The sequence below is a fragment of the Haliaeetus leucocephalus genome, unplaced genomic scaffold (assembly GCF_000737465.1).
Source record: "Haliaeetus leucocephalus isolate CR32 unplaced genomic scaffold, Haliaeetus_leucocephalus-4.0 Scaffold384, whole genome shotgun sequence".
In the NCBI taxonomy this organism is placed as follows: Eukaryota; Metazoa; Chordata; class Aves; order Accipitriformes; family Accipitridae; genus Haliaeetus; species Haliaeetus leucocephalus.
The window spans coordinates 3,422,781-3,446,252 of NW_010972820.1; the positions used below are offsets into that span (position 1 = coordinate 3,422,781).

A 23,472-nucleotide genomic window follows, 5' to 3' on the forward strand; every position below is an offset into this window, starting at 1 on the left:
CGTTATTAGGGGCGATGGCCTTCCCCGGGAGGCCGGGGCAGCGGGGTCTCCTCTGGGCTCACGGGCGGCACCTCTCCCTCAGGCCCCGGGCCGGCGGGTGCCGCCAGCCGCAGGCTCTGCGCCGGCGGGACGCCCAGCCTTTCCTACCAAGAGCTCAAAGACTTGAAGAAGACCAACATCCTCCACATAGACGTGCGGGAGAGGTGGGAGATCGACAGATTCGGAAAAATCCCAGCGTCCGTCAACATACCGCGTAAGTTATTGACACCGCGATGTGGGGACGTTGGGTGTTGCCCTTTGCTTGGTGGTCAAGTCTGTGGACAAGTGGCAGTGACTGAGCAAAGAGGGGCTGTGCTAGACAGCTGCTAGAATGTTGTGAGCTGAACTTTTCCTCCAGAGGCATTACAAGCCTGACAGTGTAAGCCTGTCTGGATGGAGAATAAACGAGACTTTTTTTTTCTGTATTTCCTAGTGGGTGAATTAGTGGAAGCTCTACAAATGGACCCAATGGAGTTCAAGGAGCAGTACAATCAAAAGATGCCATCCAAGTCGGACCCTGTGGTTTTCTCTTGTTTGGCAGGAACAAGAAGTAAACAAGCACTGAGTTTTGCCATGTCCTTGGGTTTCAGCAGGTAAGACTTGTGTGCGTAACGATGGGATTAATGCGGCCTACCCCCATGAAGCAGAACTCTGACTCAGCTTCTTGCGGGCAAGGGTAAAAATTTAAATGTGGAATATGAACAAAATGACTGGTATTTGAGTTAGACACCTCCTCTTGTCTCCACTGAACCTTGAAAGACACCCTTGAGTGCTCCAGAAAAGTGAGGTGTATCGCCCTGTGAAACAACCCCTCAGCAGCTCTGTGCGTGTGTCACAGGTGATGCAATCTGCTGCAAGACCGTGCTGCCACTGAAGGATCCTTCTGCCTCTTAAGGCTCCCTCACCAAGACATTGCTTCCTTATACAGCTTTATAAGCGCTAGTCCTGAGCCACAGGATGATTGGAAAGGTGGAGAACTGCTCACTTTGGTAGAAGTACAATCTTAAATTAGATTAAATAGTGTATGAAACCACGCCCTTTGTTAAATTGCAGTTCTACCTGTACAGTTCACTGTTGACAAAGTAGGCCTTCGCTTTCAGTAAAGCATTGGATCGTTTGCCAGGAGTAAAGCAGTGAAGGCAGTAGCTAAAAGGACAATGAGATTGATAAGTGAAAGCAAAAGCAGTGTTTGGTTGGCAGAATTGTTATACCCATGCCAGAAGGTGCCTTGCTGGCTTGAAGACTACAGATAGGATTTAAAAAATTGGTTGTTTGCTCATGTTTTCATGGAACTGCAATTCATGAACTGGAATATCCCTGCTAGTTCTAGTCAAAAGATGGAACGACGTTCTTGTTTTATAAATATATTGTTTTAGTAAGTGCAAAATATCCTCCGTTACCTGTTTTTCATGCTGCCTAATTGAAGGAGTCAATATTGTTTTGCATGGTGGGTTTTTGTTTTCCAGAGTTTAGCTTTGTAAAGGCTTATGTCAGATCTACAGAGCATGTAGGTTTGCAAGGAAGTAAAAGATCAGTGTGCTGCATTTCTTTGATGACATCTGAAGTATTAGACATAATAAATCTCTCACCACAGTAAGTCTGTTCTCTCTTTTTAAAAAAAGAAGCGGCAAACTGTTTCATTGGTGCGGCTGCTACTACTTGCTTGGTATTTGCCCTCCAGCATTGTATCATTTGGAAGGGTTGCACAACACACTGCATGGAAGCAGGCAGTATTGGTGTACAAGGAGTATCAATCTGGCTCATTGAAGCTAGGTACAAGTGTATTTGATTGCAGAGAATTTCTGTTATGCTTTTTTTCTCTGATTTTCTTTTGGTTTGGTTTTTTTTGCCATGCCCTCTTAGATACCTTTTTCAAGAGTCCTTCTTAACATAGTATCTTCTGCATATTTTCAGAGTTCAGCAATATGCTGGTGGCTTTGAGGATTGGGTAAAACATGAACCTCCAGAGAAAAAATGAAGATGACTACCCCAACCCTTGCCCCATCAAGGCTTCAGGATGGTTCGTAGGTTTTAGCATTAAAACTATGTGCACTCCACTTCCAGAATACAGCCCACTCCTGCTTTCTTGTGTAAATGAACATTCACCTTCAAATAGCCATGCATATCGGCTGCTTGGTTCAAATTACAGGTAAAGACTATGACATGAACTGAGGACATTAAATTTGTTCCATCTTTACTCTGGGCTATGTTTTTTGGTGAAATTATGTGAGGAGAACCTAAGTGCTTATTATGTTTACTAAGATTTTTGTATGATATAGTTTACGACTGTTTAATGATGATGATGGGACAAATAAAATTACCCTTTCCCAAATAATTGTGTTGGATAGTTTGTTTAGAATAGTTAAACTGCAGATATTGTAATGGAATTGGGGTAACTGCCCTAAGCACAGATTTATTATGCTTCATGCGTAGCTAGAGTTTTAAAATAGTTACTGTGTTATCAAAGAGTACAAGTAGAGTACAGATTTTTAGGTTTGTACTATGTGATTGTAAAGTCAAAACTTTACGGGTCAGAAAATACAAAAGGAAACTGACCTGATGCTAGAATACTTGCTGTTCAAAATACTGTGTGATTCCTTATTTTAAAAATATATCCATTTTTATATGCAGATCTGCTTCTGAGCACAAAATGCTATATAGCATTCAGTCAACAACTTCTGTTCCCTCAGCAGCTCAGTATCGAGTGAGAACTTGCCTATATTTGAAGTTACTGTTACAGAGATGTAATCATTTTAGGCTGGAAAATTTGAGGTGTCAAAGGAAGTTACTAAACACCCTTCCTTCTTTTATGTATGTTAATTTGTGTGTCTTAAACTTCAAAAAACAAACCGATCCATCCCATCCCCACCTATAAATTTGCATAGTCATAATTTTAAGGATTTTTTTGTTTTTTAATGCTGTTAGCAGTTCAGATGAACTAGCAAAGGTGAATTGCTTTGGCGTCTAGAAAATTCAAGTCGTAGCACAGAAGTTCAGGACTCTGCAGGATGTCTGGAAGAAGAAATTAAAACTTCTGGTTCTGCTCTAATGAGTATTGCAGGCAATGTGCACTTACCCTACAGCTCTTCCATTCTGACCGTCCAGTCTGCATGGTGAGAAGAGGACCTAAAAATATACTGTCTCAAGTTTAGAGAAAAGAAAAAGTCACTAGTCTTACTAGAACTTTATTTCTAGTAAGTCCCACAGTCTCTCTGCAGTCATTTGTTTCTAGAGGAGAACTCCTGCAGTTGGCACAGCCAGCTGTGTTAGCTGTGCTGCCCTCATGATGTATCTTACAGTGGTTTCCGTTCTCCTTGTCTTTGCTAATAATTAGAGACCCTGTAGTGTAGCTGTCATAATAGTAAGTAATGAGTGCATTTTTCTTAAAAGTATCATTGACTTTTTAGTGGTCTTAATGCTATACTTTATTTCCAATTCGTAAAAAAAAAAAAAACGAAACAAGAACCAGAATTTAGACTAATTTCCAAAATACTGGTTTAGTTTAACAACTGATAGATTAATGGGAGTAAGATGAAATTAAAATGCCAGAATGATGATGGGTGCTACCTTGTTGTGGTCAATTACTCTGCAATTCTCACTATCTTACTCTTGAAAGGTGTTTTTCAGACTGGATCAGGAGGCGTAACAGATGCCAACAGTTTTGTTGGATTTAGCCAAATCCTATGATCTATTAATTTTGCCTGTTTAACATGACCTAGACAGTTTCACAGTGCTGTGGGCACATAGTCAAAGGGGTAACTGAAGCCCACTGTTGGTTGTGTTGTGCCAGGCCTCACCAGGACTAATGACGCCTTTTGATCTAGATCATTAAGGTCAGATTGTATAGAAAATTTGAGACACACTGAAAATATTTAGCTAAATGTGTTATTAATCATGCCTAGCTGTATTGACCAAGCCACCAAACTTCAGTATACAGATGAACAAAGCAAGGAGATCTAATCAACTAAACTTAGTCACAATTTAGTCATAAGTGGCAAATGCTTCCTTTTGTAGCTACATTAAAGTTTGTTGCAAACATCTAAAACTACATGGGTACAAACAATGAACAACAAACAGTTATATTGGGTCACACCAAGATCTGTCTAGCCCATTATGTTCTGTTTGGCAGCAACCAGTAATAAACATCTGAGGAAGAGCATAAAACAAGACAAGTATCTAGTGATACAGCCCCCAGATTATTATTATTATTATTCTCATTTACAACTTGGAGTGCTTTGATACTTCCTTCGGGCTTTGCATGTCTTGGTATATTTGGGTATTTGTAAATTTTCAACACAAACTCCCAGCAGTCACAGCAGGCTGTACTGGGTTTAACAATGCATTGTGAGAAGAGGTCTTTTCCTTTGTTGCTTCTCAACTTGCCATGTATTGTTTTCATCGGATGCTCCTGCTTCTTCTGTCAGAAGAGATGAACAGTTGTCACCTCATCAGTCTTCACACCACTCATGATTTTTCTAGACCTCTGCTGTCTTTTCTGAGCTGAAGAGTAGTGGATTTCTTTTTTTTTAATAGGAAAGCCACTGTATACCTCTTTTTTATTTTCATTAGTTCTTATTAGTCTTGGTAGGTCTAGTGTTTATTAGCCTTGCTAGTTTTTTGCAAGGTGTTTCTCAAACTATTTGTAGCTTGTCAAAGTTGATGATCCTTTCTGTGTCTTCCTCTGTATCTCCCTTATGTGGATATAACTTTTCAAATTATGCTTTTTGAGTTAAATAAGTTGTCTGATTCAGTTCAGTTTGCTTCCTTTTAGATTTTTCCTTAAGTCTTTTTGGCACAGATCACTAGTGTTTGCTTTGACACTCCACTGTCACCTGTAACCATATAATCTGTGAAGACTTTCAGCTACCTCTCTTTTAATGATACACCTCATTTTTATGCATTTCTCTCCTTTGAAATTAAGCACAGTAAAGGTGATTTTTTTTCTGTCTGGTTGGTAGCAAAGCTGTTGAATTCAGATTATGTTCTCTTTCCTGTTGTTCCAATTTACATCTTTCTTTTTATAACTGTCATCACTGAATCCAGTTCCTTTGACTGCACTTCACTGCCTTTCACTGTTTACACTGGAACCAGAGCTGGTAAAACTATCCTCACCTCCCCAGTAGAGAAATGACTTAAGATACTTCTATTTACCATCAAGAATTGCCTGATAGTTTAGCTCTGAGGTTTAGGTCACATAGGTAGTTTGGGTATGAAGTAAAGTCTGCCACGGCTCTTGAGCAGCAAGACAACTTTTAATCACTCCAGCCAGAATTCTTCACTAATTGTGTGAAACCCCTAATTTCAAAACATTAGCTTTCTTAGCAGAGTATGTGGTATATGTAAGAAGACTGATGTTTACCTAAAGGACAGTTCCTGTTTAAGAACTCCACACAATGGTCAAGTTGCATTGATTTATTTCTACTCCCCAAGTCCACATTACAAATAGCACATTTTAGACTTCAAGAAACAAAGGCAAACAGCCAAATTCCACTTCATCAATCAAGTGTCTATAAAAAGTATGGATCAAATGGAAACAAAGTAGCAAAGACCAAAATGTATATATTTTCTATCTCACCAAAGTGGTTTGGGCTTGTTTACCTAATGTTTTACAAAAATAACCTGAACAGAAATAAATGCTAGTAGCCTAATGGGCTACATACAAACACGCTTCAGTTATATTTCACTGAATGATCAGCCAATTACAAAGACAGGTATTTGCAAAAAACAGGGTTTTTTTAAGGGGCCAGTTTTTTAAACCAAGACGCATCACAGAGCAAGGGTTTTCAAGAATTTCCCTCCAATATTTCAGACCAGGGAAATGTGTTGCTTCAGAAAAAAAAAAAAAAAAAAAAGGAGAACAATGTTACTGCACTTTATCATTCAATTTTTATACTTGGGCAAGTCAGCATTATCATTCAAAATGAAGTTGTACAGAACTTAATTAGAAACAAAGTTATCTAAAAATCAAGAAATTCGATTTAGGCCAATTCCTGACTTCAGTGGGATATCTGCCTGAGTAAGGAACACAGGATATGGCCTTCTGTTTGAAGGAATCTCATTTTCTCCAGCACATAGTTAACCAAGGAATCCCATTTCAGTTATTCTAAAGAGTTGCTCCTAACATCACAATTAAAATTAGCCAGTATGAAACTCACCAAAAGCTTGATCCTCTTAAATAAACTCTCTAATGAACCACACAAATTCACACCAACAGTGAAGGCAGACTAACAGTGTATATCTTTTGTACAAAAAAAAAATCCACCATAAAAAACAGCAATCATATCCAGATTTGTACTTGACTGTGAAATATTCCGATTGTACTATACAGTACATTTACTTGCAAAAAAAAATCATAGTATGTTGGGGTTTTTTAATTCCTAACACTTGAAACGTTTAAGAAAACTGCAGAATCACTATACATATTGCACTTCTCTGGTAAGCTGGGCTACTACACTTCGTGGCAAAAACATCCAAGTACATCTACTAAGTAAAACAGCATTTTTCTAATCCAAAAAAGGAACTGAATTTCTTTCCTGCAGCTTTCATTAAAACTGTAACAATATTATTTGCAGGCTCTTCTAGGTTTTGTTTCTGAAGGATTGCTGCATTACTTGTTACAGAATCCATATTTATTTTCAAAAAAATCAACAAAACTCAAGGTAATGAATAGATTTAACACACAGTGCGCTACCTTCCTTCAGTCACAAACAAAATGAAGACAACACAAGTCATTAATACAGTTACACTTAGGCTTCAGGTTACTGTCGCTTTAAAAATAGTTCACTTCAATGGCAAGTTACAATTTTCTCAAAGCAAACAAAACCAATAATGAACTATTTATTTTGAGTGGATAGTGTTAATCTTTCGCAGCTTGGTGTAACATTTGATTCCTTACATTGAAAAATCTTAGTACATTTGCTCCAGCGTCAGAGAAAATGATGCAGTTTTAGAGAAAAAGCTTTCAAAATGCTTGACACAAACAAGCTATTTATTCTTCAAGTTCTTTGTCAAAGATGTTACTAAAACCTTCTGTCCATTTCATGAACACAGGAAAGATCCCAGGATGTCTTGAGTCAAAGTGGTCCATAAACAAATTCTTTGGAATGTCTTAAGATTGGCTATAACTAGAGTTCTGGCTACCATTTGGACCCTGTTCTCCTTCACTGTTTGGAAGAAAAAAAACAAAACCACATGTCTTCAAAAAGAAGCATCATATTACATTTTTGTCTTTATTTATTTAAAAAAATACGGTATTCTGAAAGTAGTAGAAACCTTTTGAAGGACAATACTTCAACATATACACAACTAGGTTAAGATATTGTGCTAAATTTCATTAAAAATGCAAAGGTTAATCTCAGCATGCATAAATAACTTCAGTGTATTTATTTGAGTAATAATTTCAATATATACCCATGCAGCTGCCTGCTGTATCTACTTCTGAAGTCAACATTTCAAAGTTCACATTTCATAAGCACGTGCACAGGAATTTGCATGTGCAGATTCCCAACAGTGGTATTTAATCACAATAATTAAATACGACATCAAGCAGGCCCAGTTCTCATCAATCTGGCTCAACCACAGAGCCTCACACCATGGTTCCTTACATTTGCTAAGCTGTATTGATCACATTCTAATCACATTAACACTCTCCATAAAACAATAAATGTTCTGCTTCTTGCTAGCTCCTGAACAATCAGACTGGCTGTTTGTAACAGAAAAGTCTGCACTGTAAAAATATACGCTACACCTCAAATTAAACATTTACTCATTCTTAAGATAGCAGTCCAGTTTTTCCATGTGAAAGGTGTATTAAGGAAGTACAGTACCTGTTTGGAGGTGGTTTTGGTTTAGGCATTTTACTAAGAATAGTAGCCATCTCTTTCCTCTCATCAAAGTTCTTCCACTGCTCATACAGCTTCAGAATAACCCTGATTATTTCTAAAATCTGATTAGAAAGAAAAGAGATCCTAAGGTCAGACACAATAGTGATTTTATCTTTGTCATAGTCAGTTTAAGTGTGTAATTAATTAAACATGCCCCAAACTGAAATTAAGCAGCACAATTTTCATATTATAAACAGAGCTATCTCACATTTAATCTGGTCTGGCAATCAACCATTTCTATAATTAGTTTTTTGATTTAATTGTGAATGGAAGCCTGAACAGAATACTTTCCCTCCCATTCAACTGTATATACCACTTCTCCTCCCCTGCAAGCTAAATAGCTTTTTATTTATTTGCAACTACTGCCACAGTTTATAACTATGCTACTGGGAAAATACAGACACCTGGCAGCATGACTGCAGCTAGATGACCACAGATTACCAATACAGTAACCGATGATTATCAATGTTCATATACATCAGAGGCACAGTGTAGGAAAAAAAGCCCCAAACCACAAAACATTGGTCTGAATTCTTTCCTTCCAAGAAATAAAGAGCCAAGGAGTATCTAAATACTTATTATATTCTTCTTATTATTATTCTTGCTATATTCTTATATACATATAATAAGAATTGTTGAACTTTCATATTCCACTTCTGGAAGCATAAGCATTCTCTATCAGTTTGGACATTTCCTATCTACTGCACCTCAACTACCTTAATTTCCTATTAAATTTCTAGTGCAATATTCTATATAAAAGGTGCATAATGTTTGGTTCATAATTTGTTTCATCATTCTCTAAATTAATAAAGTAGACTTCTTTATTCTTTTTAATACATGGACCTTGATTAAGTGCTAGAACAATATATATCCTTGAAAGAAAAGTCATAGTTAGCTAAGAGGTCCATGGTCTTAATGTAAAAAAAATCAAGCTTATCACTGGCATGAGAACCAAGACATGTAAACATTCAAACATGTTCAGTATCAAGCTTATGGTAACCTTATCTGTCAAATATAGGTTGGTTCTCCTCTGCTGCCAATTTATTATCACCCTGCTTTTACATGCATGACAGCACAATTCGGAAGGCTTTCGATGCAGCATAGCATCCACACCATGCTTAAATCTGAAGACAAATCCTGGAATACAAATACAATGCCAGGATAAAGGGCAATACTGAGGGCAGAGAGGGCAATGGTATGTCTCATCCATAATATGCTATTTAATTCCAGATGCTCATTTTCAAAAAAGATAGACTGAAAAATATGTGCAGAGTGAAACAGTGTGATAAGGAGTACGAGTACTAGTTTGGCTTGCTTGCTGGAGCTAAACAAAGGTTAAAGAAGTCAATCTAAAAAGGAACTAGTGAAGATGAAGCACGTTACTGGTATGAGAACAACTGCGTCTCAGAACCTGATAAATTTACGAAGGGGATCATTTGACACAGAATTTGCAACAGCAGGGAACTCAACTGAATGATCTTGGTATCCCCCTGTTTAACACTGACTGAAGTCATGGTCCTGGTCATCCTGAAAGTGCTAAGAATATTTTACACTCTGCTATATTACGTACACTTATAGAGAGAAAATGAGAACAGAAAATCACATGCACTAGAATAAAAGTCAAACTCATGATGGCAATCTTGAATGACAAAAAACACTGGGAATTCTTTTTCTGGCAAAAAATGCAAAGTATATTGGTTTTATGTATCCATCTGAAAAACAGCAACACCAGCAACACTTTGCTGGTTATGCAATGGTTCTGTCTTGACTTTCAGAGCAGTGTGATGACTGAATGACCTGACATTGTCTTCCTCCCTGAGAGATCTACCTAATTTCAACAGCACCTAATATATGATGACTGAATGAAGTTCAAATCAGTACTGCAGACATGTAAGATGGTAGTTTTATAGCCATGACTACCATTTCTGGTCAGTCCATAACAGGTGGCAGGAATTAAAAACAGAGTACCTTTTCCATATCAACAGATAGCTCAGCAAACCATTGCCTTGCATCCTTCTGCTGGACAACACAGGCCACATGTAGGCAAGCTGCAAAGATCAGGTGACATGTATATTGAACAAAGAGCCACTCTTGATACAGTTAGAAACATTCTATTTTTTATAAACACTATACAGGTCAACAGAAAAAAAACGGAATTAATTACCTGATTTTTCTCCAAGACTTTTTAAGTTGCAAAGCTACACTGTCAGTACTGTATGAAATGCAGACTGAAGCACCTTATTCTAAGGAATGCTTATTGATGGGACAGCACACAGAACACATCCATTTAAACAAGACGAGACATTACTTGTGTTACTTACCTAGAGCTATCATGAAAGGAGGGTACAGCAGACAAAGATCAGTTCTGTATGTGTCATTCACTATCCTCCTGTGCAAAAAAGAACTTGTAAGTATTGTCCTATTCACCTTTAGACTATAAGACTTCAAAAACTGCTGTCAGTTTATAAATATTTTGTCAGTTTCCCAGATGGTAGAAGCAGCGAGGCTGCAGGGCAAAACAGCGAGGGAAGAAATCTCGCCCCTTGTAAAAATCTCTTAAAGCCTTTCATTTTCTTTCTTGTAATCACTGCAGAAGTTTATTTGGAAACACTATTATAATACCATAAAAGTCCTTCTGCAGACGGTGTTGACGTATACCATAAAATATTTATCCCTGTTTCACAAATAAATAAGGGCAAGCATAAAAGTAGTATTTTTACTGCCTTTCTGTATTTGTGAAACAGTTCAAGAATAAGAGTTCTGCTAACACAGCTAAAAAACCCTACATACTGCTTCTACCTCCTACGACAAGATACAACAGAAAGCATAAGTTGGTAGAAAAAGATTACCTCTATTCATAGTCACCATTCAGTAGTGTAAAAAACTGGGCTATTAGAGCTAGTCTAAAAATAAAAATTAGACCACTGCAAAGTCAAATCATTACAGGGTTAAAGACAGAATAAGCTAAGTCAGGGACATGTACCTGCACAGGTTAACTAGGGCACCCTTTGTATTCAAATATGGCTAAGCCTGCTTTTGCTTAACCACCTTTGAAGCATAACTGTTAAACACTTGCTTTCTTGCTGAAAGGAGGCACTATTGTTACTCATTGTCTTCATTACCATGCAAGAGGTAGCAGCATGTCTTCTTGGCCCATATCTTGCACATATTGTAGCAAAGGTCTATAAGGATGATACACTATCAAACAGCAGTCCTAGGAAAAATGTCAACAGGATAGAAGTTAAATTACAATGCAGAATGTGTTGTCAGTTCACATTAAAAACATTTGGTTTACAAGTCAATTACTGATTTATTTTTTTTTACGTAGCATTCTGACACCTAACCCTGCTCTAATGAGGGCAGTGCTCTCTCTAGAATACCATTACATAGCATGGTTGCCAGTCTGTCAATGTCATTCCCCTAAGAGACACAGAAAGCCACATCTGCAGCACACTGAAACCTCATTTGCTTACAAACCCGTAATTCCCACTTGGAAATACAAACCACTGCCAGAAAACAGTCTGTCACTAAATACCATACATGGAAAGCATGCCAAAATAATTGACACTGGTCTGGAAAGAAAGAAAGAAAAGGAAAAAAATCCACTGCTTTCAAAACCCCTCTTTTCAGGCCCAGGTTGGTATAAGCAAGAAGGAATAACCCTCTCACTGAAAGCAGTCAACTGTATGGATACTATAGGGAAAAGCTCCATTAAGTTACATGTGCTGAACACTGAAATGAGACAGTTATTATACATACTATATATTGCATAGCATACTGGAAAAATAAGTCAATCCCTAAGATGTAACTTCTTGTAAATGCAGTTACTTATGATAAAACTACTGTATACAAAACTCAAGGGTTACTGCCATGTATAGCAGAGGTATCAAGGACTAAATATAAACAGGCTATCTAAAAAGGGGTTATAACAACTGTAGGCACGAACAAAAAACTTTGATCCGACCTCCTCTGTGTCCTGTTCCCAAAACATATTTTCTCGGTTGCTGCCTAACTCACTAGGCTCCTCCCTGGTTTCTCTCTCCTTTTCTCTGCACTTGAGCAGAACCACTCCAGTACAGCGGCCTTGGTGCCTAATCCATCCAAGTCCAACCAATATGCAGAAATTAGGCACCACTTTACCTAAGCCCCCTAAGAAGCCTGGGCTGCATCCTTTCAGTTGCCCTAGAAAACACAGCAATGGGATGGCAACCTTACAAAAAGCAGGTACAGACCCTTTAGTTGAAAGTGCCTGGAAGGAAATGTCACATTGTAGTTCTTTCATCCAACAGTTACAGCACCATCTCAGAAAACGCAAGGCCCTGAATTCAGTTTCTTCCTCATAGGATTCAAACCCATATCTCACTTCCTAGAAGATTACTCTAATTATCAGGTTATACACTAGCCTGAGTGGGATACTACCCACACCTTCTGCTGAAGCTGGAACACACATATATAGCTGCAGATTCTTCCAGGCAAGAAGAGGGCATAGAAAGAACACAACTCTTTATGCTCCTGACTGGCCATTCATCTGGGGAAATAAGGACACTGGCATCCTAGTCTCTGCATCAGGACTTATATACAGTTACCTTTCTATTAAAAACAAGCAGTTCTGGAAACAGAACTTATGCTTTACCCTTCCAACACCACTAACCAACTGCTCTAACCACTAGGATGCAAAGCCATACACACTCCTGCTGCCCTCACCGATCTCACAATCTGCCCTCTTTCTGTTGAAAAGTCCAGCTTCAACACAAGGAGGTGAGAATGCCCTCACTCAGCCTAGATGACAGCACAGTAATTACGGTATTCTGCTGAAAACATAAATGTTAGACCTGCATGGACATCATTCTAAAATTGGCATGGGGAAAAAAAAAAAAAAAACCAAGACAGCATAATGCATATTTCATAGCACAAAACTCAAAATATTCTTCATCAGTAAAAAGTAAACTGAGGCAACAGTAGTAAAAAAAAAAAAACAAACCTACCATTAATTCTAAGAGATAGAATTCACATTCTAGTATCTGCAAAGAAGTAAAATCACAGTTAAACAGCAGCATGTTTCAGACAGCAGAAAGAATTAACTGGCATCCAGTTTAAAATCATCACTGGAATTCTCAACACATTTCCAACAGTCCTAAACACATTTCACCTGAAACTACAAAACCAAACAAAAAAAAAAAAATCAAACTAGTATTAGCCATTGCCTTACCACCATCAAAACTTAACTCCAGTCATAATAACAATGCATTTAAACATTTTGGATCAAGTTTACTATGAAAAGCTACTTCATTGACAGTACTTGTCTGATTTGTTTCAATACCTGGCAGCAGCAAATTGTTCCCAGTGTATAAACACTTAACAGCAATAGAGAAGTCCTTTTGTAGAATTAGAGCCTCTTCATCAGACCACTAACATGCCAAATGGCCTTTTAAAGTATTTTCAGATTTAATTTAATATTAATTATTCTGTTCAATTGTAGCAATTAAATCAGCTCTCATTTTCCATAGAGATAGTAACATATTAGTGATATCAAGCAAAAGATTGGACTGCTTTGGCTATAGGAAAGCAGTACTCCAAAATATGTTTCCATTTGCCTTTATCTGTAAAATAGCAGAGCACTTTTACTGCAAGGTCTTAGATATTTTATATTCTGATATATCACATGGCTTTCTAAATTGGGTGGAAAGCAAACCGACAAAAAAAAGTAACATTTCCCACAGTGGATCTAAAAATAATTAGATCCGTTTAACTTTCAAAATACCACAGCACAGGTCAAAACTGGTTTCAAGAAAAACTACAAAATTTCTCAGTATTGTGACTGAGGATGCCTTGAAAACTACTAGCAAATCTAAATTTTAAATAATAAATAAAAATTATTTTTCAAAAGCCATTACATTTTCCAGGCAAAAATAAAACCACTTTCTGTAAGCCAACTGCTCCTGTATGCAAGCTTGGAAACATCCCAGGTGCAAGGGCTATTTACCTTCCCTGGAGCAATGTATTTGTAAACAAGAACATTCAAAAAAAACCTAAATCTCTTTTATCATCATACTATATAAAAATACTATTTCAGTCACCGAGTCACATCACTTCTCTTTATAGCATTCCTGTCAACAATTTAAGGAAAGGAGGTTATGTAAGATTTATCACTTTTAAAAGTAACTTTCCCAATAATCTATCCAAAACTAATTATGAGCAACCCGACATATGAGTATGAAAATATTTCTTTCTTAGAATTTGAAAGACAGGATTTCCTGCTAACAATTATTTGTCTTTTAATTTATTTGATCAAGTCGTATTTCGAACAGCATACTTACATGGTTCATCCTATAAGGAAACTCCTTCGGAAAGGCATACGAAAACCTAGTTTTCACTACAGTAAAGAGAAATCGGTATGTTAAAAATTATGTAATTAATATTTTTACTTCTTTACCTTTCTATTAATTCATCTGTATATAGCCCTTCAAATCCATTTGGCAGCACAACTGCTTGCAGTACAAAACGTTTGTATTTGAAAGCGAAAAGTTAAGTTAGAAGATTTAAGATCCTGAAAGGGAAAGAGAAGTACGCTTGTAACCCAGATTTGCGCAGGTACTCAGCCAGACATTTGTCTGCTGCATTGGGCACTACTAAATCTTCTGCTTAACCACCAACTAGCTTATGGGCACCTAACTTTCCACAAGTTATCATTCACAGAGCGATCTACCTACTGATGTCACTCCAAATCTGGCGATCTTTTCAGGATCTCATTTCCAACACTAAATCCAGATGGAACTTCCACGTAGGATTTTTTACATAGGCTTGATCCTTCAACATAGAAGATTTTAAACCATGTAATGAAGTCTTAGAAAAGCAAGACTGAGGGCAGGGTGACTGAGCTCAACCAAGAGATCTTGTATGTCCATGAGGAAAAGATTTTGGACATGCAAAAACCAGGCTCAAATTCAAAGCAAGATGTCAATTCACCACACTGCAGATCAATGTCCTAGGCACTGGATTATCAGACACTTCAAGGGTGTTTCTCTCCTTGAGACAGACACCTAAGCATCCGCTTAGGCATATGATGTGATTCAAGACACTTGCCTCCACAAGAATGTTCAAATATATCCTCGGTTTTCTAGCTTATGATGATCCCTGATTTAGATACCTAATTATCCTCATGCATTTTACAAGGAGAACAGGTACAAACAGTGCACTGTTAAGAATTATAAGTTGAAAAACAGAGTGATCTCATACGAGAATGCTGCGCAAAATAAAAAAAAAACTTAAGTACACTTGAGGATGTGGATTTGAGATTTGTACAAGTGAAACACTTAAAATCTACATAAAGTCCCTGTCCTCCAAGGAAAACAGGTAACATTTAACATCCTGTAAGTAGACAACATTCCTTATATTGATGACAGACAGTATATTATGAATTGATACTACCTCCAGAAAAGCAGTATGCCATTCACTTTGATGAAAAGATAGTGTCAGTCCTCTGGACTACAGTCTTCAACATTTAGACCTATGGTGGACTTTGCTAGAAAATTTGCTGCAGGACAGTAAGACTAGGCTACTGGTTGGAAATTTTAATTATTTCAAGAAAGGTAAGAATGAATAAAACGGGTTTCTCAAGAAGCATGCAAACAGAATAGATACATAGTAAAAAAATAAACCACTTTGAGGGGGAAGATAGGGAAACAAAATATTTTTCCCACAAAGCAAACTGCAGACACAACCATATGGAGCTGCCCTTTTAGTAAGCTATGGAAACAGAGCGAAAAGCTTTTGAAGAGGTTGCCAGAAACTAATCTGAGATTATCTTCCTTACAAAGGAAACATGTGTTACTAACTTCATGTTTCTATCTAACTAAAAGCAAACAAACCTTTTCAACCAACCACTGTTAGGCTAGTCACCTTGTTAGCTTTCTTTTACTTGTCTTGCCTCAGCTTTTTTCATGTTTTGTATGAAGACCTAAAAAAAATTGCTGTGTGCTACCGAAGCAACTCTGATAAAGGAAGACCAGGTAGAATAAAAGACATAAACACTAGGAGAAAGCCTGTTGCTTTTTGTCCCCACTTCCATGAAATGCAGAGTACTTATCGGGGCAGGCAGGGCTTCTAGGTCTGAAGGAAGAACTGTGGGGCAAATCTTCTGCAGGATTCTGAGACCTGGGATTTTCAGAAACAGCACAGCTCAGGACTAGGAGTCCAAGTAAAACCAACTACTGCAGATTTACCAAAATCCATCTAACTTTCTCACTGACACACCAAAACTGCCACATAGATCTGTGCTTTGAGATGCTGCTGATGTAAAAATAGCAACTCTTATTGCTAAATCTAGTACTGGTCTTGGTCATGCTGGCACTGAAGATGCATTTCAGTTCCTGGTGGTGGAACTGTCATACAGCCAGCCCCATGGACTGATATACTTACTGCATGTGGAGGCTACAGATGCAGCCAGTCACCTGTCCCCTCAATGGCTAAGAGGGATTTTGAAAGCACTGACCTACATTTTGAAGAGCATAGCCAGGAATTGTCTAGTGAGAGCAGCTGGACCTTCTGGGTCAAATTACAGCATTCAGTTAAAGAAGCCATCACTTTAAGACCTTGATGGATGAGATGCAAGTTACAGGAATTGGGAAATAGAAGGCAAGTGGGAAAGAGAGAATGAAGTAACTACAGTGTGATTTTATTGCATTTATTTGTGAACAATATACACGTTATAAAATATATTTTTAGAAATAAATACCATGTGCAAAGACTAATTTTATTGGGAGGGTAAAAAAAATTAGAAAGTATACAGCCTACCAAAAATTCTGAAAATAGGTACTTCCATGGAGCCATACCTTTTATAAAACAGACAAGTAAAGCCCTAAACTTCCAATTCTATCTTTGAGTAGTTCAGAATTCAATTTCCTACTCAAGACTGTTTATAAACCTCAGCAGTTTAATTTTATTACTTTGGTTTTATTTATGCTTGGCATAAGTTCCAACCAGAATCAACCAAAACTAATACAGAAAGGACCCTTCTGTTTCTGTATTTAGAAACAGAAGTTGTTTATTCTAAATGGCTTTAAGTGGCTCCTAGCAGTCAACATGCAAGCCCCCCCCCGTGACTTGATAAAAAGCTACCTTTTAAAAACAAGCAAACAAAAAACCCACAAAGAAAATATCTGATCTCCCTATAGAGATACCTAACTACAGCATAATGAAAATCACCGATACTTACATACAGAAGTAGCAGCAGAAATCAACCTTGTATTTGAAACAACACCAAATTCCTGAAGAAAAAGAATGGTAAATGAAGTGAACCACCTGAAATACCATATACTCACACTGTTATCAAATTAAAATAACAGCTTCTTACTAAACTGGGCTTCTTTACGCAGTACTTCTTTTTTTCCCACCCACCCCTTTTTTCTTTTTTTTTTTCTTAAGGTGAACAGGGTAAACTCTTAGGTAAAGAGTTTTTTCATTGATTAGTTACTTTGTTGTTTGAGTTGCGAGGAATAGTAAACGTTTATGAAAGGTACTAAAGCCACAAAAGCTCGGTTGGCTAACACTCTACACATAAACTAGACAAGAGGGCTTCAAGAAGGTATGTTGTTTTTCCTTAACCCACTTGGAGAGAAAACTGCCTTTAGAAACTTGTCATTAACTACTTTTTTTTATTATGTTTCCACGAAGTCTTAGCTCCTCTGCTGAGACAGTCAGCAATCTGAAAATTTTCTGTATACAGTGTTCCTTCAGAGAAGTGCATAGCTGAATCATTACTGCTACAGCTGCCCTCTAAAGTTGCAGAAGCTTTAGTGTAAGGAAGGCCGCACAGACTTCTAGTATTTGTTCTAAAATATAAGGTACATCTGTACATATACACTCTATGTCTGTACTTTCTTAAAGGCTTAATTAACAGACTCATAAAAAAATACTCTCTCCAATACTCTGCATCTTTCTCCTTTCCTTCATCTCTTCCAAACACTGAAAGGTATCACAGTACTTGTACAGACAACAGTATCACATGCAGACACTGGTTTAGTAGGACTGCTTCTACCATCCACTAGGCATTTGAACTCCTCCTGTAAAATTCATTAGCGCTGACATATCACAGACTGGCCAATTTGATTTTTTTTTTTTTTCCATTACGCAGACACTTCTCAAACAGCTGAAAAACGTCTTGCATTACAGAAGACTAAGAGCAGCGCCCAGCTGATGCTAACTCTTGGCCACATTCAAAGTGGACTTCTAATGGTGGAGGCATGGAGCCTTCTCACCACTATCCCTAATGGGTCAGTTCCTTATGATAATTTCTCAAAAGTCAGCATATGAGCTACAACATACTTTTAATTCAAGTAATGAAAGTGTGGTAAACTCTGAGGATCCCTCACTATACGAAAGGGAAAAGGATAATTAAGAAAAAAATTCAAATTATGTTTTAAAGTTTGAGTAAACATAAATAAGGAAAAACACACTAGAAAGGAGACACTGCACAATTTAAGATACAGTGCATGTAAATATGTAAACACTGTATCACAGTGAAACAGCCATTTTCCAATTTTCAGAGGCCCTTCAGGGTTAGTAATTCAGACAAAATTGTGAAAGATCAAATACTAAATAACATGTTTGAAGGCCTTCTCCGTCTCCTTTTCTTAAATGCTATAGAAATCTATACAAAAAAAGAGAAGGTTTCAACCCCCAAAGCATGAAGAATGACAAAAAATGTAAAAGTCCTAAACGTTTTCTCTCTCTCATACATCACATAATTTTACATTAAAAAATTGTAATACTTCATACCTCTACTTTGGATGCCAAAAACACACACGTAGGAGCCATTAATACTGGATCTATACTTTTTAGGGAATATCTGAAATGTTATAACAAAATTATAATATGTTGTTTCATACACGTAGAACGATTAATCTATTAAGAGCACCACACTTCCTTTTGAAAAAGCAAAGCTTAAGTTAACTTTATTAGCATAAAAGCTTTACACCATCCAGAAAACAAAAGTGGCACTGTTTTTAATACAGAACTGCATTTTAAAAGGGCTACCAAAATGTGCCTAGCAAATGTTTTATTCTTGTACCATCATAGTAAACAGTCCTACCTGGCATAGAATCTCTTGAAGTAGACTGTAGCAGTGGCAATAACTTGTTGTCTTAATTTAAGATGTTCACCTAAAGCCTGGATAACTTAAAAAAAAAAAAATGAACAAAAGCTTGAGTTGAGTTTTTACAACAATTTGACACCAAATAGCAAAGGATCTCAAAACATGACTAGTGCTGGGGATTCTAAGGAGCAGCAGCACAGTCTTCTCCCTCAGTTCAGATACGTTGCTTTGGTGAGACATGTTGCTGTAAACCTACAGACCTGCAAGTAAAGAAGCAGCACTGCATCCTGAAGCTTGTGGACACCTTCAGAAAGGGAAAGGTAACTTGACTTCATTGCATACAAAGTGAGTAAGACCTTTAAGAAGATGACAACACAAATCTCAAATGGAATACCCAAGCTTTACCCTTCTTAGAGCAAAACCAAATTCACACACGTAAAATATAAGTCTATGGCATTTCGGTGCCATGCAAAATGGATGGGGTTTTTTTTTCAAAAAAATAAAGCTGCCAAGACAAACAATTTGGCAGAGGCAGCAGGTGTTAAAAAAATGACATATTTAGTCTAGGGAGAGGGGGTGGGAGACCAGAGGATGCAGTCAGCTGCTCCATCACAGTGGTCCTCTGCCAGTTGGCCAAGAAACAACCCTGGTGTCATCTGTGCAGGTAGCTCTTGTTTGGCCTCCCAGGCAAAGGAAAGGTGCCAAGCAAATTAGATGCATCAAGCTGGGATTAAGAGCAGGGGTTGGATATAGAGAATAGCACAGTGAAACATAAGGTTGTTACTTGTTATTTTTCCCATACTTCTTCGCAGCCATTCTTCAGAGCAAGGCTTGGCTGTGTTAAGCCTCCCTCTTCCTTTTTTCCTCCCTCACCAGAAATGTCCAAAACAATAATTTAAAATATACTGAAGTATATATTTAAAATATGTACAGCAAGATCAAGACTGCAACCACTGATCGGAAAAGCAAACAATTCTGTTCTCAGTCATTGCTAAATTCTTAGTCTCTACCTAAGCACCCAAGTCCAGATTTTTTTCCCCATGCTCTTATCCTGTATCCATCAGGAATAGTCAGGGTATACCCTACTCTCGCTTTTAATGAGCATCACAGCATTTTAAAACACACAAATGTCAAGGACATTGCTGGCTAGAAAAGGGCTGAACGTAGGAGAAAAGGAAAAAACCACCCTGAACAGCACTGATGGTTGGCAACTTCCCCCCCACACACACACACACAGGAAAAGGTAACAAATTTGTCACTATGATTACCCAAAGCAACATTAAGTCCCTGTCTGTGTCCTATTACTCTTTTCCTAAAGAGAAGAATGCCAAGTTGAGACTAACTTGCCAGTGACAGTAGGACAAGCAATACTGCCAGAAAGAAGGTTAAACCCGGTATGCCATGTCTGTACAAATATTAAAATATTTATCAGTGTATCTTGGGAGGCTTGAAAGGATTTCTCCCTATGATTTGACCATGGGGCTACAAAGCTGTCCTACTACTAGGGCATCAGAAAAATTCAAATATTAAGCTAAACAGAATTCTCCAAATATGTTTCTCACTCCCATGGGATTTTCAGGAACGGTTAGGCCATCTGCTGTCAGAGAAAAACCAAGTGTGGTTTAGGGAAAAAAATGGACATGAGCCTAGAGAGACTTAATGAAATGGAAGCTTGTATATGCCGGGAAAAAGTCCAACACTTGTAATTAATTTTTTTAATATTTTAAAAGAAACTATTGGATTATTTATTCCCCTATGTTTACAAAATAAGTGGTTTCAGTAGGGGTTTTTAAATAAAAATTGTTTTAAATCTGAATATCTTGAGTAGCCTGTAACACAAACATTACAGCTTCTGCCCTAGATCAGAGAAGGAAATCCATTAATGCGCTTTTCAACCAAAAACTCTATTAAGACTTGGTGATCCAAAGAGAGAAATCAACATCAATTTCCATTTTCAAAACTATTTTAGAAGATGATAGTTTTCCTTCTCTACAGTATTCACATTCTGAGTAGTTGTGCGTGGCCATAAAATCAGTTGGTGACCTACTGCACTTGTATTCCAATGAGGAGGCAGCAGGAAACTGCCTCTCTCCAGGCAATTTTTTCATGGCTTTAGGGAACAACCATCTCCTGGGCAGACACATGCTGAATATGATAAGGCGTGGCCGAGACTCAATCCCTACCCAAGTAATGCAGGAGGTGGGAGAGAAGAGGGGCAGGCTCTATAAACCCAAAGCAGGGTCCCCATTCAGAGGCAGGTGATGATACAACACACGTCAAGGGCTTGACACGGCAAGCTCTGCCTGAGCTCCCACCAGTACAGAGCAGCCCCTAACTGTCCTCCCCATGAAGGTGCCTCTCTTTGCTACAGAAGGGGTGAAAGCCCAGTACCGCTCTCTCCTCCAAGGTAGGTTGTGTTCGTACATGCACAAGGGAGATGCTGGCAGAGCTGTTCTCCAGCTGCCGCAGGTCACACACCGTACCTTCACAGGAGGCAAGGAGTGCCAAGGGAAAGGAGCCTGAGAACCACAAACTGAAACCAGCCTGTCTACTTTGCAAATCTTTGTTTGCTCAAGAAAAATACTGAAGTGAAACATTGAAAAAAAGCATATTTCATAATTCAAATTCATTCTAGTGAAAATTAGCATAGAAATACAGTTTTAGAAATATCAGTACTCAGTTTTCTCTTTTTGCACTATGAAGCTATGCCACTTTGTTTTAAGCTCAAGGAATTTCAGGAACTGATCAAATAGATGAAACATTGCTAGCTCGATTTCCTGGTGCCATCTAAGTGACAACACAGATGTATCCACAGTAATCAGATTCACAGCATACGCAATTATTATAAAAATAGCTAAGCTAAGAGAGAAGCTGGGATAAGTATCTTTCACAGACATCATTCCAGCACTGACATAAGATCTTCCAGTGGCCTTAGGAAAGTCACTTCACTTCTCTGTCTCAAGTCTGGCCAGATAGCTGAAAAAATAAGCATTTTGTACTTTAAGGGACTGCTGTGAAAAAATATTTAAAGAGCTGGCTGCAAACAAATTACTACTGAGCAATATCCTCTGCTTAGGGAGATTTTGTTTAAATGCTGAACAATTGCACAGAAAAGAGTTTAGGTGCCGGTGTAACCTGATATGCTCCAGTGCGGCCGTTCATACGGTTAAATACTTTGCAGGACCAAGTAACTCCTAGATAACTTCACAGACAAGCCCCAAACTCTTTGGGAGAACAGGCTGCCTGCCAACAGCTCTCAGAAACCCGTAGACAATTTGAGAGCCACCCAGTGCTGGGGCATCAGTCACAAGGCAAGACACAGGCTGTGGTGCAGGTTTCAGAAAACATAACTGAACACAAATAACACGTTTCCAAGCTTTGTTGTTTAATAGGACTGCACAGATCGGCTAAATACTTACCACAGCCTAAAAGCCCACCAAAAGCCCAGTTTGACTATTAATGCTTGACATTGAGCCTTTAATGTGCTAGCTCAGCAGTTTCTGCTTGCTTCTCCTCCTTTTACGTTTTTGGTAATGACCTCTTGAAAAAAAGAAAACGTGCTACATTTTTTCCCATCGCAGGTTAAAATGTTATATATCCAGCTAATTTGCCTGTAAGTTCTCCTAAAATTGTGTTAATATGACTAACAGATGACAATGTTATTGCGATTGCAGTTCTTTGTTAAAATAGGTCGTAGAAGTATATGCAGTATCGCCACGAAAACATTACGTTCTCGCAGCAATTCAAGCTCGCATTTAGACATGGCAGATACTGTGCAGCTTTCAGGGCAGAAATAAAAATAAAACACTTTTACCATTAGTAAAAAATATCTGTAGTTTCCAATATTCTTCTTCGGTCAGAAATTTCAAGTCTTTCTGGCGTTCCTTCAATAGATCTTGTTTATCCAAAATCCATTGTAAACTAAAGGAAGGGAAAATTACTTTCAGCGACTGCTTCTCAACGTCCCCGCGAGCGACTCCTGCGCAGGCCACGGGCTGCAGGTCGGGGCCGGAGGGCTCGTGGCCTTTAACCACCACGGGCAGGCTTCCCCAGCGAGGGCTCGCTCGGGTCTTCCGAGTCCCTCGTCCGAAAAAACACGCCCTGGCAGGGACTAAGCCCGGCGTTCCCTACAGCAAGCTACCCGGGCCGCGCAGCTCCGAGGCACTGCCCGTCGCCAGCAGGGTTTACGTGCCCTCGGTAGGTCACAGGCACCCCCTGGAAACCCCCAGCCGCCCAGCACGGGGTGTCTCCGGGCAGCTCGGCCCCGGCTGCCCCACCGCTGGGGAGAAACCGACGGCGGCCCCGGCCCCGCAGCCGCCCGCGCTCCATCGCCGGAGGCCAAGCCCGGGCGGGCGGGGACGCGGCCCCCCTCTCTCCCGGGGAGCCCCAACCCTTCGAAGCTCACGGCGAAGCGAGGCCGGCCGGCCCGGCGGCGGCTCCGGCCGCTCTCGCACTCCA

The 23,472-nt window shown here is 38.7% G+C and overlaps 2 protein-coding genes across 3 annotated transcripts in view; one reads left to right on the top strand and one right to left on the bottom strand.

Moving 5' to 3' along the window:
• Nucleotides 1-3,063, top strand: part of TSTD3 (thiosulfate sulfurtransferase (rhodanese)-like domain containing 3) — a 7,099-nt gene extending 4,036 nt beyond the window's left edge. Inside the window, exons 4-6 of the mRNA XM_010573442.1 lie at nt 10-253; nt 473-632; nt 1,954-3,063. Of these exons, the coding sequence (XP_010571744.1) occupies nt 10-253; nt 473-632; nt 1,954-2,017 (468 nt within the window). The 3' untranslated portion in view covers nt 2,018-3,063. The remainder of the gene's footprint in view (nt 1-9; nt 254-472; nt 633-1,953) is intronic.
• Nucleotides 3,064-5,903: 2,840 nt separating this feature from the next.
• Nucleotides 5,904-22,849, bottom strand: CCNC (cyclin C). 2 transcript variants are annotated; one of them, XM_010573368.1, is made up of 12 exons: nt 22,829-22,849; nt 21,927-21,990; nt 19,012-19,096; nt 18,699-18,768; nt 17,137-17,188; nt 14,240-14,295; nt 12,908-12,943; nt 11,045-11,136; nt 10,244-10,311; nt 9,891-9,970; nt 7,866-7,984; nt 5,904-7,202 (listed from the first exon to the last, which is right to left on the bottom strand). In XM_010573368.1, the coding sequence occupies exons 4-12, from the start codon at nt 18,735-18,737 to the stop codon at nt 7,148-7,150; spliced, it is 597 nt and encodes a 198-aa protein (XP_010571670.1). In that variant the 5' UTR covers nt 18,738-18,768; nt 19,012-19,096; nt 21,927-21,990; nt 22,829-22,849; the 3' UTR covers nt 5,904-7,147. The 2 variants fall into 2 exon arrangements, with proteins under 2 accessions (XP_010571670.1, XP_010571672.1); XM_010573370.1 differs by lacking the exon at nt 18,699-18,768.
• Nucleotides 22,850-23,472: the final 623 nt, after the last annotated feature.

Bases quoted from the DNA above. Each gene is read 5' to 3' on its own strand.
- CCNC (XM_010573368.1), bottom strand. From the start codon at position 18,737: ATGGCTCCTACGTGTGTGTTTTTGGCATCCAAAGTAGAG. The intron at 14,296-17,136 runs GTAAGTATCGGT...TCTTTACTGTAG, and splicing joins TTCTGCTGCTACTTCTGTAT to TGAAAACTAGGTTTTCGTAT. The intron at 11,137-12,907 runs GTAGGTTTGTTT...CATTTTTCCTAG, and splicing joins TCTATCTCTTAGAATTAATG to GACTGCTGTTTGATAGTGTA.